The 19816-nt window shown below is 47.6% G+C and overlaps 1 protein-coding gene across 5 annotated transcripts in view; it reads right to left on the bottom strand.

Moving 5' to 3' along the window:
• Positions 1-19816, bottom strand: part of SEPTIN7 (septin 7) — a 266147-nt gene that overhangs the window by 152562 nt on the left and 93769 nt on the right. For all 5 annotated transcript variants that reach the window (XM_033930201.1, XM_033930198.1, XM_033930199.1 and 2 more), the window contains exon 4: positions 18072-18178. In XM_033930201.1, the coding sequence (XP_033786092.1) occupies positions 18072-18178 (107 nt within the window). The remainder of the gene's footprint in view (positions 1-18071; positions 18179-19816) is intronic.

Here is a 19816-nt window from a genome sequence, read left to right as displayed (position 1 = left end):
ACAAACAGGGCAGAATGTAGTACTGGGGTCTCCTTTTTTTTTTTTAAACCATGAAGGGAAAGAAGAAAAAAATTGGAGACCCATTCAGACCCTCTATCAATGGAGGGAGGGTGAGGCAGGGACCTGGGGGGGCCCAGGTGTAACCCCTAAAGCCAGCACCGTTCAGCTGGACACCCCCGTCTCACTGAAGAGAAAACCTTAACAGGAGAAACAGAATGGTCAGCTCACTGAAGAGAAAACCTCAACAGGAGAAAATAAAGTTCCAGTCACAGCCATAATCCAGGAGCTAGTTGAATAGCGACCAACACCTGCTGGGAGATAAAGCGTACTGAAGATGCAGGAGGCGTGCCAGCCAATAGGACCACCTGTTAATCAGTTTCTCTATCTCCGCCTGCTGGATTCATCTGCTGCTGTTGCTAAGGAAGAGCCAGTTATGGTTCTCTCGACTCTCCCACCTACCTCCTCCCTAGCCATTGTAATTTTAAATCTTCAGGCAGCCTTCAGCAGCAATGAAGTGAGCCTGCTGTTGTCGGCCTGCCCCAGAACCCTTCATTCTGCAGCATCCCGCCAACACAGGAACAGGAAGTCACTGCAGAATGAAGACTTCCAGAGCAGGCTGATGGTGAGAAGGCAGGGAAAGACAAATGTTGCATGGGCTGGGGTGGGGGGGATTGGGAAGGACAAATGCTGCATAACTGGGGGGAGGGAGGGATAAGCAAGAAAAGCAGGAAGGGAGAGTGATGCCAGACCATGGGGAAGGAAGGAGAGGAGGTGCCAGCGCATGGAGGGGAAGGAAGAAAGACAGATGTAAGGGAAGGAGAGGAGAAAGATGCCAGATCACAGGGTGGGGGTAGGATGGTGGGAGAGAGAGAGAGAGAGAGAGAGAGAGAGAGAGATGGCCACATGGGGTGGAGGGAGTGTTGGAGGGGAAGGAAGAGAGTGTGTGCTGGCCATATGGGGGTGGAGGGAGTGCTGGAGGGGAAGGGAGAGATTGCTGGACCCCTTGGGGAGGGGATGCTGAACTTGCAGGGAAGAGGAGAGAGAAGGTAAAGTAAGGTACAGAAATGGAAGATAGGCAGTGAGCAGGAAGAAAGAAGAAAATGTCAAAATGTCAAATGAGCAGGAGACCCTGGTGAGCGAGTTAACAGAAGACAAACAGAAATCGGAGACTGGGACCAACATAATTTGAATAAAATGACCAGACAAAACACAAAAAAAATATATGCATTTTTTTTTTTGTGATTACAATACATCAGATTTGAAATGTGTATCCTACCGAAGCTGGGGTTAAACAATGAGCACGAGCTAGGACCTAACAGTGTTGTTTTGTTTACAAATGACAGTGCCGGCATGGTGTTAGAGAGGGCAAAGGGGGGTGAGTTGGGTGAAGAGGCTGCAAAATAAACCCACCAGCTAATTTTAAAGCTTTATCATAGAACGCGAACTGAATCGTATCAAATTAAAAAAAAAAAATCAATTCAATTGGCAAGTTTAGAGGTATTCAAGCAGTTTTTGTGTAGAGCAAGACAGAGGATCTAGAGCCTTACCCTCACAGCAGATGACAAACCTTTTCTATTTAAAAGACCACCACCTCTTAGTGGAATCTTTCCTGGAAGCAAGCAAGATTTTGGAGACACCCTCAGGCAGATTCAATTATTGAAGTTCTACACTCTTATCATCCAAGCCATGAGAGTCAGGAACTAAAGGTTGGGGTGAAAACAGGACTCCTCGCTCTGTGTTCTGAGGGACAGTAAACACTCCAATCTCCACCATTCCTCAGAGGGCAACTCCAAAGGAAGTGTGAGCCAGATCTGCCTCAACCAGTAAGGGGGGATTAAGATCACAGTTCCTTGATTAAGTTTCAGCAGTCTTTTCTATGAGAAGTATCCAAGGTTACACATACAGAAGACCTTATAGTTTATTAAAATTTGATTAAACGCTTTGTACATTAAAATAATACATGAAAATTTAAAGAAAGGGGAATATCAGAAAACAAACAAGGCCTATCATAGAACAAACTAACACAACATAGGGTAGGATAGTAAACAGGAGGAGAGGAGGGAGAACTACATTTTTGAAGATAAAGAAAACAGAAAAGGAACAAACATCAGGGAAGGGAGTAGGTAAGATATAAAAGATGTTAAAATATCAAGAATGGTAGATTACTCGTAGGCATCTTTGAAAAGAAAACATTTTAGACTGCCCTTAATGGAAGAGAAAGGTATCCACACTGGTCTATCACATGATTTGAGCCTGGAGCAAAATTGAGGGACTCTTTTGAGACAAGTGGTGAAACGTTCAAGAAAGGAAGTGCCTCACTCTTGGAAGATCTTGCGGATTATGCCCATATTGAGAGACCACTCATGAGATTGCATTACACTGCTCAGTCTGTCTGCCAGGCTGTTCTTGCCAACCAGGTAAATGGCTTGTAATACCTTCCTATGGAGTAGTACCCATTGCCACATCCGTGCAACACCTGTAACCACCTCCTGACGTAAGAGGTAGGATTCCATACCCCCTGCTTGTTCATATAGTACATTGCAACCTGATTGTCGGTTTGAATTAGGTGTCTGCACGGGAACGGGCATTGAGGGAACCCTGCAGGAATCCCAGGTCCACGGGAATCCTGCAGGAATGGATGCTAATCCTGTGGGGTTCCCACTATAATGCCATCCTATTTTATTGTGCCAATGCCACCAAGTTGTTCTTCTTGTGCTTCTCAGCCGCAGCTAACCCATCTCAGCAATCAGGGGATGGGACTGGGAGATTGTACTCACCAATTGTCAGGCACTTGCATGTGGTGACTGACGATTGGCAAACATGACTTCTTAAACTGTTGCTGGTTTCTTCCACCTCCTTTACTTACAGGACTAAGTCTGCTGCAGTGGTGAGGTCAGGAGTCAGGTTAGGTCATTGGAGGAGTATACCACAGCAGCCATTGGAGAAGGAAGCACTACGGAAGATATACAGAGATAATGCCTCAAAATGTAAGTAAAATCTCTTCAGGGTGGGGGGGAGTTCACAGAGCTCAAATTCTGCTCAGTGTTCCATCTACTCTTTGTCCTCTGTTCCCTGGGCTGGTGGGCGAGTTTTCTTACCAGCTGGGTTGGGTTGCCCTGGCAGACGCTCTTCCCCAAGCACTGGGCTGGAGTCGCTGTAGGTAATCCAAGCAGAGGGAGCTTTGTGCAGATGGCTGATGTGCTGAAGCAACATGGGAGGTGAGATGTATATCCGCAGAAAAGCTCTACACAGTCTGTGACCTGACTTGATCGGGTAAGGGGAACTGGGGAGTAGATGCTGAGCATTGGGAAGAGGGGAGAGGGGATGTGCTGACCCTGGTGCCATTTTTTTGCCTCAGGAACAAGGCCTTTACTGCTCTAGCAGGGTGATGGAAGACCTTGTTCCCATTCCCACCGTAAGCCGGCTACATTGTTTCCTGTTTTTGTGGACTAACTGCAGGTTGCTGCGGTTCACCGTGGGAACCCTTCACCTTGTCATTCTCTAGCAGGTACAACTCTGTTCGCTTTGTTAGACAAACAACCAGATGGACCATACAGCACAGTTAATTACCATAACAGGTTAACCAGGGACAGCAGGAGGATATTATCACATGTGGGTGACATCATTCACGGAGTCCCGGTACGGGCAGCTTTAAAAAGTGCATCACCACTTTAATAACTCAATAAAGTTGGCGAACTGCCCACAACTTGCATGCGTGAGTGCCTTCCCATCCGATGTAGGCTCATGGTACCTCAGTTCTATAAGCACGCTAAGAAGCCAACCAGGGGAGGTGGATGGGTTGTGAGAATATCTGCCTGCTGTCCCTGGATAACATCTGTTATGGGTAAGTATCCTATGACAAGCAGGCAGCATTTTCTCACACGTGGGACTCCCTAGTTTACTACAATGGGATGGAGGGAGTGCTGGCCATTAAGAAAATAAATTTTGTAGTACTGCTTGGCAAAAGTGACCATCCCGTCTGGAATAAGATTCCAGACAGTAGTGAGATGGGAATGTATGAACTGAGGACCAAGTAGCAGCTTTACAGATTTCATCAATAGGAGTGGAACGTAAAAAAGCAACTGAAGCCGCCATAGCTCGGACCTTGTGGGCTGTGATACGACTCCCCAGTTGTAGTCCAGACTGAGCATAACAGAAGGTGATACAAGCTGCTAACCAGGTAGAAATAGTTCTCTTGGATGCAGAACGTCCCAATTTATTAGGATCAAGCTATCCTATGAGGTTGAGTACGCTGTAAGTAGTAGACCAAAGCTTGTTTACAGTCCAACGTATGAAGAGCCGTTTCTCCAGGGTGAGAATGAGGCTTGGGGAAAAAAAACACTGGAAACACAATGGATTGACTGAGATGGAATTTGACGTTGAAAAGTCCTTTCATAAATCTGGATACAAGAGGATGACCAGTGAATGGTTTTCCATCAACTGGTCTATGAAAAGCGTTGATAGCAATGAGATGAACTCTAATCAAAGTGGTTTTGAGGCCTGAATTGGATAAATTTAGCAGATAATCCAAAACTGAAGATACAGAGGTGGATTTAGCATCATGATGGTGAACAATTTACACCATATGGAAAAACACTTTCATATGTGTTGATAACACTGTTGTGAGGAGTGTGTGGCGCGGTGGTTGAAGCTACAGCCTCAGCACCCTGGGGTTGTGGGTTCAAATCCCGCACTGCTCCTTGTGACTCTGGGCAAGTCACTTAATCCTCCATAGCCCCAGGTACGTTAGATAGATTGTGAGCCAGCCGGGACAGACAGGGAAAATGCTTGAGTACCTGATTGTAAAAACCGCTTAGATAACCTTGATAGGCGGTATATTAAATCCTAATAAACTTGAAACTTGTGTAGACTGTTTTCTTGATGCTTCCAAAATGACTGACAGGCTGGGAAAGATGAAGGTCAGCCGACGTCAGGCCGAGAGGTACCAAGCTGTCAGGTGCAACGACTGAAGATTGGGATGCAGAAGAGATCCGTGACTCTACATGAGAAGAGATGGAAAAATCCGAAGTGGAACTGGTTCCTTGATACCGAGTTGAAGCAGAAGGGAAAACCAGGGTTGTCTGGGCCACTGAGGAGCTATGAGAATCATGGTGGTCTCCTCCCATTTGAGCTTGACAAGCGTCTTGAGGATGAGAGGGATTGGAGGAATTGCATAGAGAAACATGCGCCAATCCAGAAGAAAAGCATCTGCTTCTAGCCTTTGGGGAGAGTACTGCCTGGAGCAAAATTGGGGCAGCTTGTGGTTGAGGAAGTCTATTTGAGGAGTCCCCCACTGAGAGAAGATATGATGCAGAACTGCAGGTTGAGCATCCACTCGTGTGGCTGAAGAAACCTGCTGAGTTTGTCTGCAAGATAATTTTTTCTCCTTGAATGCATATTGCTTTCAGGAATATGTTGTGAGCAATTGCCCTGGTCCAAATCTTTTGGGCCTCCTGACAAAGGCAGAGAGCGCCCGTGCCGCCCTGCTTATTTATGTAATACATTGTGACCTGGTTGTCCATATGAATAAGAAGGATGTGGTTGGTGACAATATGCATTGAAGATCGCTTGATGTTCCAACAGATTGATATGGCAAAGGTGGTCCTTGGCAGACCAGTGACCTTGAGTGCAAAGACCATCCAGATGAGCCCCCAAGCATAAGTGGACAAGTCCGTGGTCAGAATCTTTTGAAGTGGAGGTGTGTGGAACAACAATCCTCTGGAAAAATTTGAAGAATTCATCCACTACTATAGAGATTGTCGAAGTGAAGGAGTGATGCTAATGTGTTGAGACAGTGGGTCGAGAGCTTGAGACCATTGAGATGTGAGAGTCCATTGAGGTGTCCATAGATGAAGTCTCGCAAATGGAGTAACATGCACTGTGGAAGCCATGTGACCCAGTAGCACCATCATTTTCCTGGCCGAGAGTGATGGTAGGTGATAAGTCTGTGTGCAAAGCTGAATCAAATATTCTAGCCTTTGCTGAGGGAGAAATGCTCCGAGATGAATGCTGTCTAGCAGAGCTCCGATAAATGGCAGATTCTAAGAGGGTTGAAGTTGGGATTTGGGAAAATTGATTTCAAATCCCAACTGTTGAAGAAAGAGAACTGTTAAGCGAGTTTCTGCAATCACCCCTTATGAGATTGGATCTTTGATCAGCCAATTGTCCAGATAGGGGAACACTTGGAGACCCTGAGCCCGCAATGTCTCTGCCACTACAACCAGGCACTTGGTGAAAACTCTGGGAGAAGATGCAAGGCCAAAGGATAGGACCTTGTATTGATAATGGTGCTTTGCCACCTGAAATCTGAGGAATTTTCTGGAGGTCAGATTCACTGGAATGTGAGTATAAGCCTCTTTGAGATCTAGAGAGCATAGCCAGTCGTTGCGATCTAAGAAAGGATATAAAGATGCCAGGGACAACATCCAAAACTTTTCCTTCACTAGAAACTTGTTCAGGGCCCTGAGGTCTAAGATTGGGCACAGATCTCCCATCTTCTTTGGGATGAGAAAATACCAGGAGTAAAACCCCTGGTTTCTCTGTGCAGGTGGACCTCCTCTATAACATTGAGGAGGAGGGATTCTATCTCCCGAAGAAGGGATGACTACTGAGGATTAAAAGAGGACTTTCTGGGTGGTTGATTTGGGGGTATATTGATGAAGTGAAAAGAGTATCCCTCTTGAATGAATTTTAGCACCCAGAGGTCTGTGGTTATTAGTTCCCAATGGGGATAATACAGCTGGAGCCAACCTCCGATTGGCTGAGAAATAGGAACAGCGGCTATACTCTAGAAGCTTGTCAAAAAGACTAAGCAGGCTTTTGAGGAGCTGCTGAAAGATTTCTGGGGCCACTGCTTTTACTTTTTCTGCTGCAGCCTAGGAAGAGCAGCTACTTTTGAAGAAAAACGCCTTTGATAGGAAGAACATGGCTTACAAGATTTGGAAGTTGAAGGCTTGGGCTTGGATTTAACCAAAGCATCCCAAGGTTTCTCAAGATCAGTAAGCTTTTGTGTGGCATTTTCAATAGTCACCAAACAGCTCATCTTCCAAACAAGGAATGTTTGCTAATCTGTCCTGCAGATTGATGTCCATATCTGAGACTCATAGCCAGGCAAGACATATCATTGCTACTGACATAGCTGTTGCTCTCGAAAATAATTCAAACGCATCATAAGCAGATCTTGCCATGTATCTTTAGTTAGGGCAAAGGTGCAGGAGATATGATGAAATTCCTGCAAATGTTGCGGAGGAATGTATCTATCAAAAGAAGGTAATTTTTTAACAAGGTGCTTTATATAGCAGGAAATATAGAAATTATAATTTAGAACTCTATTCACTAGCATGGAATTTTGGTACACGCATCATCCAAATTTGTGCATAGTGTGTCCTTCATGCCCTGGTGGTGCTGAGGCATAGACTTTTGTTGGAGTAGATTTTTTCAAAGTCAACTCTACCACTAAATACTGGTGCTGAAGTTGTGGTTTGTCAAAACCTGGAGAAGAAATTATTTTATAGAGTCCAATTTTCTGGGAGCCACTGTAATGGTTAGGGGTGTTTCCCAGTTCTTGTGAAGTGTCTCCTTGAGTATATCATTCAAAGGTAGTCTGAGAAGTTCTTTAGGAGGCTCATCATAATCTAAGGCTTCCAAGTATTCAGCACTGTAGGCAGAGTCAGCTTCTAGCTTGACTGGTAACTCCTTGCCCAATTGGTGAATAAATTTGGTAAACAAAGTCTTTCAGTAGGGGATTTAGCCCTTGGTGGAGAGTTTTCTGATATAGTATCATAAACCTCCGTTGTAAACTCAGAGAAGTCTTCAGCTGAATCAGACTGCAAGTCAGAGTCATAAAAGGGCTTTGGTGAATGAGTGCATCAAGCAGATCGATGCTTGCGCCGAGCCTGGTGTCGATCCAATGACGAGGACGATGTTTGACATGACACTTTTATGTTTGGACGACTGTGAAGAAGAGCGATTCCTTTTAGAAGCTCCTGAAGAAAAACGAGGCTTACTGGATTTGAAGCGTCAAGAGACGAGGAAGAAGAATGACAATGCCTCAAAGAACTGGAACAAGGCCTTGATGGAAAACTGGATCTGCGATGATGTGGTCCATGCTTAGGCGTGGAATGTTGATGCTCCTCTGGAGAGCCAGTGTCGGTACCGCAGGACCTGGTTGCCTTATGCGCAGGCTGGACCGGTACCAAGGGAATCAATGTCAGAGTAAGGAGCTTGAAGATATCACTTACTTGGAAAAGCGCATCAAGCTTTTCGCATAATGAAAGCACTGCTACCTTTGGTTTTTCTGCCAGTACCATTGGTACCACATCTTGCCTCAGAGAGAGTGACCTTGAAGAGGATGCACACCTCGATGTAGGAGAGGCAAGATGCAGAAGAGGTCTCACTTAGTTGGTAATGAGGGACTTGATGCAAGAGTGACTGCGAGACATATTGGGAAGCTGGTGACCTCTTAGCTGGCTTACCAGATGGAGCAATGTCTCTTGACGCTGGTGTCAATGTCTTCAATGTGGAAGGCTGTGATGTCTTCTCCGTTTCCGTGCTGGTGCTGAACAATTTTTCTTGTTGAAGTCTCTGGCTCTTAATGGAACATTTCTGCAGGGTAGAACACCGAGCACAAGAATCTACCCAGTGTTCTGGGCCAAGGCACTGCAAACACCAACTATGAGGGTCAGTGATGGAAATTGGCCTTTGGCACCTGCAGCACTTCTTAAAACCCGATAAAGCAATGTTACTTACCGTAACAGTTGTTATCCAGGGACAGCAGGCAGCTATTCTCACTAGTGGGTGATGTCATCAGACAGAGCCCCGGTACGGACGTCTCACAAGCACGTGTTGCTAGTAGAAACTTAAAAGTTTCTAGATGCCCGCACCGCGCATGCGCCGGTGCCTTCCCGCCCGGAGATCCGGGCGTGTCTCCTCAGTTCAGGTAGCTAGCCTGAGAAGCCAACCCAGGGGAGGTGGGTGGGACGTGAGAATAGCTGCCTGCTGTCCCTGGATAACAACTGTTACGGTAAGTAACGTTGCTTTATCCCAGGACAAGCAGGCAGGTATTCTCACTAGTGGGTGACCTCCAAGCTAACCTCAGTGGGATGGAGGGGGAGTTGGCGACTTAAGAGAATAAATTTTTCAATACTGTTTGGCCAAACTGTCCATCCCGTCTGGAGAGAGTATCCAGACAATAATGTGAGGTGAATGTGTGAACCGAGGACCAGGTGGCAGCCTTACAAATTTCCTCGATTGGTGTCGATCTGAGGAATGCTACTGAGGCTGCCATTGCTCTGACCTTATGGGCTGTGACCTTACAAGGAAGTGATAATCCAGCCTGGGCATAGCAGAAAGAGATACAAGCCGCCATCCAATTAGAGATGGTGCGCTTTGATACGGGTCTTCCCAACTTATTAGGATCGAAGGAGACAAAAAGTTGAGGAGTGGTTCTGTGTGGCTTGGTGCGATCCAGGTAGAAAGCCAAAGCACGTTTACAGTCTAGAGTGTGAAGGGCCGATTCTCCGTGGTGAGAATGGGGCTTAGGGAAGAATACTGGAAGTACAATGGATTGGTTGAGATGAAATTCGGAGACCACCTTAGGCAGGAATTTCGGGTGAGTGCGGAGGACCACCTTGTCATGATGGAATACTGTGAATGGTGGATCCGCCATCAGTGCCTGGAGTTCGCTGACTCTGCGAGCGGACGTAAGGGCTACAAGAAAAAGCACTTTCCAGGTGAGATACTTAAGAGGGGCCCTGTTGAGTGGTTCAAACGGGGGCTTCATGAGACGGGAAAGGACTACATTGAGGTCCCAAACTACTGGGGGTGGTTTGAGAGGAGGGTTAACATGGAAGAGTCCTTTCATAAATCTGGCGACCACCGGATGGGCCGAGAGGGGTTTCCCTTGTAGGGGCTGGTGGAACGCCGCAATAACGCTCAGGTGGACTCGTATGGATGTAGACTTGAGCCCAGATTGAGATAGGTGTAGGAGATAGTCCAGCACGGAGGATAAGGAAGCTCACTGAGGTTCCTTTGATTTAGAAACACACCATGAGGAGAATCTAGTCCATTTCTGGGAGTAGCATTGTCGAGTGGCGGGCTTCCTGGAAGCTTCCAAGACCTCCCTCACTTCTTGTGAGAATTGGTGAGGGGTTACGTTGAGAGGAACCAAGCTGTCAGGTGGAGAGACTACAGGTTGGGATGAAGCAGTGATCCTTGATGTTGAGTAAGTAGTGAAGGAAACACTGGAAGTGGTACTGGTTCCCTGCTGCTGAGTTGAAGTAGGAGGGAGAACCAAGGTTGTCTGGGCCACCGAGGAGCTATTAGAATCATGGTGGCCTGTTCGAGTTTCAGCTTGACCAGAGTCTTCTGGATCAGCGGGAATGGTGGTAGAAAAGCATCTGCCTCGAGGCGATGAGGAGTGTAGATCCTGAAGCAAAACTGAGGCAGTTTGGAGTTGTGGGGAGCCGCAAAGAGGTCTATCTGAGGCGTCCCCCACTGTGTGAAGATTTGGTGAAGGGGGCTGGAATGGAGAGTCCATTCGTGCGGTTGTAGCAGACGACTTAGTTTGTCTGCTAAGACGTTGTTCTCCCCCTGAATGTAGACAGCTCTGAGGAAGGCGTTGTGGCGCACCGCCCAGTCCCAGACTCGTAGAGCTTCCTGGCAAAGGAGGGCCGAGCCCGTGCCTCCTTGCTTGTTGATATAATACATGGCGGCCTGATTGTCTGTGCGAATGAGGATCACCATGTCGTGAAGTAGGTGTTGGAAAGCTTGGAGCGCATTGAAGATGGCTCTGAGCTCCAGTAGATTGATCTGATGTAGTCTTTCCGCACTGGTCCAGAATCCTTGGGTGCGGAGACCATCCAGGTGGGCCCCCCATGCATCGTTCGACGAATCGGTTGTGAGAACTTTCTGATGGGGGGGAGAGTGCAACAGCAAACCTCTGGATAGATTCGAAGAGGTCATCCACCAAAGTAGAGACTGCCGAAGAGCAGGTGTGACTAAGATGTGTTTGGTTAGTGGATCGGACGTCTGATTCCACTGTGATGCCAGGGTCCACTGGGGGATCCTGAGATGGAGTCTGGCAAAGGGTGTCACATGTACTGTGGAGGCCATATGGCCCAGGAGCACCATCAGTTGTCTCGCCGGTAGGGTTTGGCGAGTAGACACCGACTGGCAGAGATGAAGAAGAGACTCCATGCGTTGCAGAGGCAGGAATGCTCGGAGTCGAGTGGTGTCCAGGACCGCTCCGATGAAGGGGAGGGACTGGTTGGGTTGTAGATGAGACTTGGAAAAGTTGATCTCGAAGCCCAAACTCTGGAGGAAGTAGGTTGTAGCCAAGACCGCCGAAGTGACCTCTGGGGCTGACGGGGCCTTGATGAGCCAGTCGTCGAGGTATGGGAACACCTGTAGACCCCTGTCTCGGAGTGCCGCGGCCACTACCACCAGGCACTTTGTGAAGACTCTGGGGGACGAAGAGAGGCCGAATGGTAGCACTCGATACTGTAGGTGCAGATTTCCCACCCGAAATCTGAGGAACTTTCGGGAGGCCGGGTGAATGGGGATGTGAGTGTAGGCCTCCTTGAGATCCAGGGAGCATAACCAGTCGTTCTGCTCGAGGAGGGGGTATAGAGAAGCCAAAGTCAACATGCGAAACTTCTCTTTGACCAGAAACTTGTTGAGGGCCCGAAGGTCTAAAATGGGTCGCAGGTCGCCCGTTTTCTTCGGGACGAGGAAGTACCGGGAGTAGAACCCTCGGTTCAATTGGTCTGACGGGACCGGCTCGACAGCCCGAAGCTGAAGTAAGGTTTGGACTTCCTGAAGAAGAAGGGCGGTCTGTGTCGAGCTTGAAGGATACTCTCTTGGAGGATGGTCCGGGGGGACCCGATGGAAGTGAAGAGAGTATCCTTCTCTTATGATGGTAAGGACCCATAGGTCCGTGGTTATGGCCTCCCATCGATGGTAAAAAAGATGGAGGCGGCCCCCTATGGGAGAGGCTGAGGGGTGCAGAACGGTGTCGGTTATGCTCCCAGGAGGGGAGTCAAAAGGGCTGGGGAGCCTTAGGTGCAGCCGGTGGCTGAGGTTTTTGCTGAGACTTCTGGGGAGGTTGTCTCTTCGCAGGTTGTCTCGCAGCAGGCATTTGTCTGGGCATGTAACGCCGCTGGTAAATCAGGGGTGGCCTGGAAGGTCGAGACTGTTGAGGTTTGGGTTTGGGCCGCAGGATGGATTGAAAAGATTTTTCGTGATCCGACAGCTTCTTGGTAACAGTTTCGATAGACTCATCGAACAGGTCAGCTCCCGCACATGGTACGTTGGCGAGTCTGTCCTGGAAGTTGGGATCCATATCGATTGTACGGAGCCATGCCAGGCGACGCATGGCTACCGCGCTTGCGGCAGCACATGCCGAGAGTTCGAATGCATCGAAGGAGGATTGCATCAGCTGGAGGCGTAATTGGGAGAGGGAGGCTACCACTTCCTCGAACTCGAATCGAGCTTGGGTGTCTATGAACGGAGTGAACTTGCGGAGCACCGGCAAGAAGAACTCCAGATAGGAAGAGAAAAAGAAATTGTAGTTCAGCACCCGTGACGCCATCATGGAGTTTTGATAGAATTTTCTACCAAATTTGTCCATCGTTCTCCCCTCTCGGCCCGGCGGTACAGAGGCGTAGACCTGAGAGGGATGAGAGCGTTTAAGAGAGGACTCGACCAGTAGGGATTGGTGGGAGAGTTGAGGGCCCTCAAACCCTTTATGGTGCACGATGCGGTATCGAGCATCGAGTTTGCTGGGAATCGCCGGTATGGAGTACGGTGTTTCGAAACACTGCATGAAGGTCTGATCCAGCAATTTATGCAGGGGGAGCCGAAGCGACTCCGTTGGAGGGTTAGGTAAATGCATGGTGTCCAGATACTCTTTGGAGTATCGGGAGCCCGTGTCAAGGGTCACATCCAGATCATCCGCCATTTGTCGGAGGAATGATGAGAAAGACAATTGATCCGCCAGCGTCGGTCTGTGGGACGGGCTGGAGGAGGAAGAGGCCTCCGGATCCATGGACATCGGGGAGTGGCAAGGAGAATCGGGTACGGGTGTCTCCTCGTACTCCGGTCCCTCCGGAGGGGACACCTCTGATGAGGAGTATCCCATACGTTGCAGTTTTTTCTGCGGTGACACCTCCGAATGGCGTGAAGAGTGCCAGGATGAGTGTCTTGATCGGTGCCCGTCTCGGTGGCGGGACGGGGATCGGGATCGTCTGTGCATCGCATGGTCTCCCGAGGCCCCCAAGTGGTGGATAGGGCTGGAAGCGGTGGATCGCAACTGGGGTTGCGATGCGGATTCTTGCGATGCTACCCAAGTCTGGTAAGGAGTACGGAAGAACTCTTCCTGACTATGCCCAGGGCTTTGAGTATCGATCGGAGGTCTGGTCCCATGTTGGCGCGGAGGCGTAATGGGCTCTAATGGCGGCATATCGGTAAGCGAGGCTTGCCGCATGGGCATTGCCGCCCTCCCCCGTTCGTCCTCGTCGGTTTTCGAGGTCGAACGGCGTGGAGGAGGGGGAGGGGGCGGACCGCCCCTTTGGACCGGTACCGGGAGGTCACCCTGTATGGCAGCGATGAGCCCGGGTCCGATGGTCTGCATGAGCTCAACGAATTGAGCTTCCAGCATGGACCGTAGCGAAGCCGATAAGGAGGGATCCGCACCGAAAGGGGGTCCTCCTGCACGGTCATCGCGCTCCTTCGAGGTCGAGTGCTTCTGCTTAGTAGCTTTCGGCACTTTGATGACCACTGGTGGTACTGTGGAAGGAAGAGGTACCTGAACCGAGGAGACCGGGGCAGGCACCGACGTCGAGCTCGTGGATGTTGTCGGGATGAACGATGCTGGTTTCACCACACTTGATGCAGGAGGGGTCGATACCGGTTTCGCCCGAACCGGGGAGGTATCAGATGAAGTGGAGGCTGAAGGATCCTTAGCTGCGTCCATCTTGAACATCGATTCCCACAATAGGCAACGCCGTTTGAATGAGCGTGCCGTAAGGGTAGAGCAAGGCCTGCACGATTTCGGAATGTGGTCAGGACCCAAACACTGCAAACAGCGCCGGTGAGGGTCCGTGAGTGAAATCGCGCGTTGGCACTTGCTGCACTTTTTAAACCCGGTGATTGGCCGGGACATAGGCCGGAAAATCTCCGCCGCGAGGTCGAAGCCTGTGGGCCTGAGCCACGTGGCCGGCCCGTTCGACCCGCCGGAAGAAATAATCTTCTTTTTTTTTTTTTTTTTAACTGAAAAAGAAATGTACTGTTAACTGTAATTAAAAGAAAGCGAAAACGCGGACAAGGAAGGCAAATTTAACTGAATTCAGCTAGCGCATGATGAAGTTGAACTTCTCAGCTCCGCGGAAAGAAAAGAACTGAGGAGACACGCCCGGATCTCCGGGCGGGAAGGCACCGGCGCATGCGCGGTGCGGGCATCTAGAAACTTTTAAGTTTCTACAAGCAACACGTGCTTGTGAGACGTCCGTACCGGGGCTCTGTCTGATGACATCACCCACTAGTGAGAATACCTGCCTGCTTGTCCTGGGATAATGGCCGGGACATTGACGGAAAAAGCACTTCTGCCAAATTGAACTCAGTGGCTGAGGAAAAATGAAATGGCCTCGCCAGCTAAAGCCCGCAAGGGGAAAAGAGGAAAAAGTTCCCTCGCTCTCTTTTTTTTTTTCTTTTAATATAAGTACTCTTAACTGAAGAGAAAAATTTGAAGAAAAAATGCGTGAGCGGGAAGGCAAATGGCAAAAATTGAACAATGTTCAGAGATACAACTTCTTAGCTCCGCAGAAAACTAAGAACTGAGGTACTGCTGAGCCTACGTTGGGCGGGAAAGCACTCGCGCATGCACAGTGCAGGCAGTTTGTAAACTTTCTTGAGTTCTTAAAGTGGTGATGCACTTTTAAAGCTGTCCACACTGGAGCTCCATGGATGACGTCACCCACATGTGAGAATATGCTGCCTGCTTGTCCTGGTATAATGGTCTTTATCTGCTATCATTCCTTTGTTACTATCTGAGGAACAAAATGCAAAAGGAAATATTAGAAGTCTAATTAGTACCTCAGTTTTCTTTTCCAACCTACTAGAGATTCTTAAATGTCCATAAATGGGCAAGAAACAAAACCAATAACATCTGGAAGAAATCCAGAAAACAAAAACTAGCACAATTCACAGCTAAAAGTCCAGCTGTGTCCTATCACCTGCTTTGACAAGTATTCCTAAGGGATTCATGGAAAATTAGTTCAAGTCCTAAAATTTCAAACTTGCTTACAACTACATTCCACATAGCTGTTTCCCATGCACCCTTAAAAGATCACATCAACATTTAATAGTATTATGAAGGGATTCACTTAAAACATTAAGAAAAGCAATGTGCCAGAACAAAAAGAAGAACATTGAAACTAAACATGTACTTCATGCACACTAATAAAATTACAATTACTACTACTATTACTCACTCACTCAATAAAGCTGTCTTTAACACAAATTAACAAACTAATTTAAACCAAAACTATACAGCAATTAAAATAATGTTTTCCTTATTGCAACAGAGCACCTTTTTGCTTTGTAAAAAAAGTTATAGATGGCAAAAAGATCTGCAAAAGGACATATCTCCAAAGTTTTATCTTGGAACTAGTCTCAACATTTTACAAACTAGTGGAAAACAAGGGGAAGTGACAAGCACTGGGATTAACCCACACAGTAGTCTTCAGTTCCAAGCATGATCTTTCTACTGTACTGCTCACCTAGTAGTAATCTGAAACCACGAGCGTCCTTAGATACCACACTACCTTCACTGAGGAGAGATGTGCACTTGGTAACCTATGCCACCAGAAAACCCACCTTTGGGGGACCAAATGCAGCAGCCCTTCTGACACTTCCCAGTGATCCATAAGCATCCTCATGATGCCTGGATGCTCTGGAAAACAGGAAGACTGCGTATTAGTGATATTCATAAGGGAGCACTGTGCTGTTGAGAGGAGTCTCTAGCTAATTCCTGGAGAGATTCCAAAATCATCCCCATCAGAGCTGACAGTTTGAACAGCCTGTGCCCAGTGGGGTCTTCCCTAAGATCCTGGGCGTTCCCCAGATCTGGGTCCTGCAGCCCTATGATTGCAGTATCATTATCCACTGCAGAAGTTCCTGTCAGGGAAAGTTAAGGCATGAAAACACAATCCTGGTCATCTGAAGGTGGACTTTCGCCAGACTGTGAATGGCCCTTTTCCTGTGGACTTGTGCTCTTGGGGGGAGGAACCCTCACCATTAGCAGGGCCACAATTCCAGATATATTGATGGGATCCTTGTTAATCAGATAGGCCTGAAACATCATATTAATAAATTCAGAGGAGAATCTCTGCCCCTAATGGGCAGTTTTGAGGTTTTGTAGAATTTTGCTGCTGAATCGCAGCTGCGCTTCACTAGGAATGCACTTGCGCTGCCTCCTGGCTCAAACGTAGATTTTTTGGCCTTTCCTTGAGTGGACAGGGACCTCATCCTCCTGAAAGAAGAGGGGGGGGGGGATAAAGTAGCAGCTGCCATTCATCTCACCTGCAGAATGACATGTGAAAAACTCACTAAATAGGGCATGAATCTGAAGTGAGTCCATCCTACTTATTTCTGCTCAAAATTGATGTGTTTTGAGGCAGATAAAAGCTTTTTATTTCACATCAGGAAATCCAAGAAGGCTACCGTGGCAGCAAGTTTAGAGCCAAAACCAGCCTGGGAAAGCCACACCGAAAAAAAAAAAAAACAACGATTTTAGGATTTATTTTTTTATTCTATTTTTTTTTTTTTTAATTCTTTATTGATTTTTAAACTTTCATCAAGTGTACAGGAATTCATAATAAACACTATTAATTTGACCACTTGAACAATTTATCATTATATCCTATAAATAGAAATATAACCCTCCCCCCACCCACCCTCAAAGCCCATTATTCATTATTTTAGGATTTATTGAGGTGGGGGGGGACCTAGGACTAACCTTAAAACTCCCCCCAAAACACAAATTCAATCTTTCAGGCTGTCAGTCTGTCACTATGCTATGCTGTGTGATTGAAGCTGCAAGATGGAAGTTGAACAGCTTAAAGGGAGATCCTCTGCCTCAACAAGCCTGGAAACTGAACTGTCTGTTTCTTCTGACTGTTTCTCATGCCCAATGTCCCAGCTGGAAACCTCGACCCCCCCTCCGGAGCCTATGCGTGCAAATGGGATGGGGGGGGGGAGGAATGCAGTCGGCCCTGATTCTGGGTAACTCATCACAGAGCCTGTGCTTAAAACTGGGGCAAGTTATGCTCCCTAGGGAACAGTCCCTGAGCTCCAGAACTGTGAATGCAGGCTGGCCAAGTGGGTGCACTGCAAAGCAGTTAACCCCCTGGAAGCAAGCTCTCTGCCTCAGTCTGCAGCCTCTCACAGCCAGAGATGTCCCCCAAGGAGATCCTCTGCAGCATGAAAAATAAGCCACACAAATTTGCAAAAACACACCTAAATTTCCAATCCAATCTTTAATTTTACATACTGTTTCAGCCTTCAAAAAGGGCTCAACTCGGTTAACAAGATTTCCTTAAATCAAGTAGAGAATAAAAGATCATCTCTACTCTAACCATTAATTTAGAACACATGAATCTATCAAAGATTTCTGAAATAAGCGAGTTTTTAACATATTCCGAAAGATTGGTAATTTAATCTAATCTCAGAAAAAATAAACATGAGCAAAAAAGACAAGCTCCTACTATCTCGTTGTAGGAAGACAACTGAGGAATTGGAAGGCAGTCCAGAGGTAAGAGAAGAGGAGCAAAAGTATGCAAATTAAGCTTTCCACAAGTGTTCTCGCAAGGTAGATTGGGGTTGTACAAGAAATGCTGATAGGCTTTCTAAAACAATTTTAGTTTTCTGCTATCTCATTCCTCCTGTGGGCAGCTTTTTACTTAAACACATAAAATGTAAATGTATTAACATATTAAAATACTAGCTTCCACTTCTCAAGATCTTAATATCTGTTACTTCAAAAACTTAGATAACTGTCAACTATGAACACATACCTGTACTGTCTTTTTGATTCTAAGTGAAGGGCCAGGATAGTCTGGTGAATACAAGTCTGTTAGGAATAATGAGTTGATTAGTGTTGATTTTCCCAAGCCGGATTCACCTAAAGATGACAGGAAAGAAGTCAGTAAGAACAGTATCTATCACCCCGTCTGAATTTGAACAAATTTAAGCTTTCTAATTTATATCCTTAAGATCTTTAATATCTCCCTTCCATATACAGCATATCACTACAAAGACCTTCAACTGGCTACATTTAAGTAAAATGTTTTCAAAAACAGATGGGCAGAATCAGAGCTGCTGAGGATTTGATAAGTTTTATGATAATTTTATTAATCTATTGAATTTCATCTATGAAGCAGTTTAATAAAGAGACTATCTGTAATTTTACATGTTTGTACACACATTTTGTGTTTACTCAGGCTTCTCATTTTATAATAAGCTAAAACTATATATTCTAATACAGTGGTGCCTCACACAACGAACTTAATTCGTTCCAGGAGCAAGTTTGTTATGCGAAAAGTTCGTTATGTGAAACGCGTTTTCCCATAACAATACATGTTAAAAAAAATAATTCGTTCTGTAGCATAAAATATGCTAAGATGACATAAAAAAAGATAAATTTTTGGTTATTATTTTTATTTAGATACATCTAAAAACATAATTGTTTTTTAAAACAACACACATTTTTTAAATTTAAAGACAGACTAAGTAGAGTCTAATTTTACAGTGAGAGGGCAGAGTCTCAGCGGCAAAAACTGGGACTTAACTGTTCATTTTTTTTTTTTTTTCTACCGTGTTTCCCCGATGATAAGGCAGGGCCATCAAATAAGACAGCCCCCCCTTTTTAGAAAAAAATGTAAAATAAGGCACCCCCCCGCAAATAAGCCACCCACCGATACCTGCGCTTACCCGAATCGGGTGGTACGGTGGGTGACTCCGTGTGGTCCCTGGCACCCCCGACACGATCGGGGCAAGAGGGAGCTCAAGCCCTCTTGCCCCCCCGACTCCCCGACACGATCGGGGCAAGAGGGAGCTCAAGCCCTCTTGCCCCCCCCGACTCCCCGACACGATCGGGGCAAGAGGGAGCTCAAGCCCTCTTGCCCCCCCGACTCCCCGACACGATCGGGGCAAGAGGGAGCTCAAGCCCTCTTGCTCCCCCGACTCCCCGACACGATCGGGGCAAGAGGGAGCTCAAGCCCTCTTGCCCCCCCCGACTCCCCGACACGATCGGGGCAAGAGGGAGCTCAAGCCCTCTTGCCCCGCCGATTCCCCAACTCCCCGACAATATCGGGCCAGGAGGGAGCCCAAGTCCTCCTGGCCACGGCGACCCCCTAACCCCACCCTGCACTACATTACGGGCAGAAGGGATCCCAGGCCCTCCTGCCCTCGACGCAAACCCCCCCTCCCCCCAACGACCGCCCCCCCCCAAGAACCTCCGACCGCCCCCCCAGCCGACCCGCGACCCCCCTGGCCGACCCCCACGACACCCCCAACCCCCTTCCCCGTACCTTTCTGTAGTTGGCCGGACAGACAGTCGGGTTGGGCCCATGTGCCTCAGGCCCCGCCCCCAGGAGGGACCTAAGGCTCCCGGGCTTATTCTGATTGGCCCAGGCGCCTTAGGCCCCACCAGTAGGCGGAGCTTTGGGACGGATGGGCCAATCCGGCCTCATTCCGTCGTTGGTTGCCTGCCGGACAGGCGGGTTTGGCTCCCGTCTGTCCGGCCAACTACAGAAAGGTA

The sequence above is a fragment of the Geotrypetes seraphini genome, chromosome 2, assembly GCF_902459505.1.
Source record: "Geotrypetes seraphini chromosome 2, aGeoSer1.1, whole genome shotgun sequence".
NCBI lineage: Eukaryota > Metazoa > Chordata > Amphibia > Gymnophiona > Dermophiidae > Geotrypetes > Geotrypetes seraphini.
The sequence above is the reverse complement of the archived record's forward strand: the minus strand, read 5'-3'. Positions and strand labels throughout refer to the sequence as shown.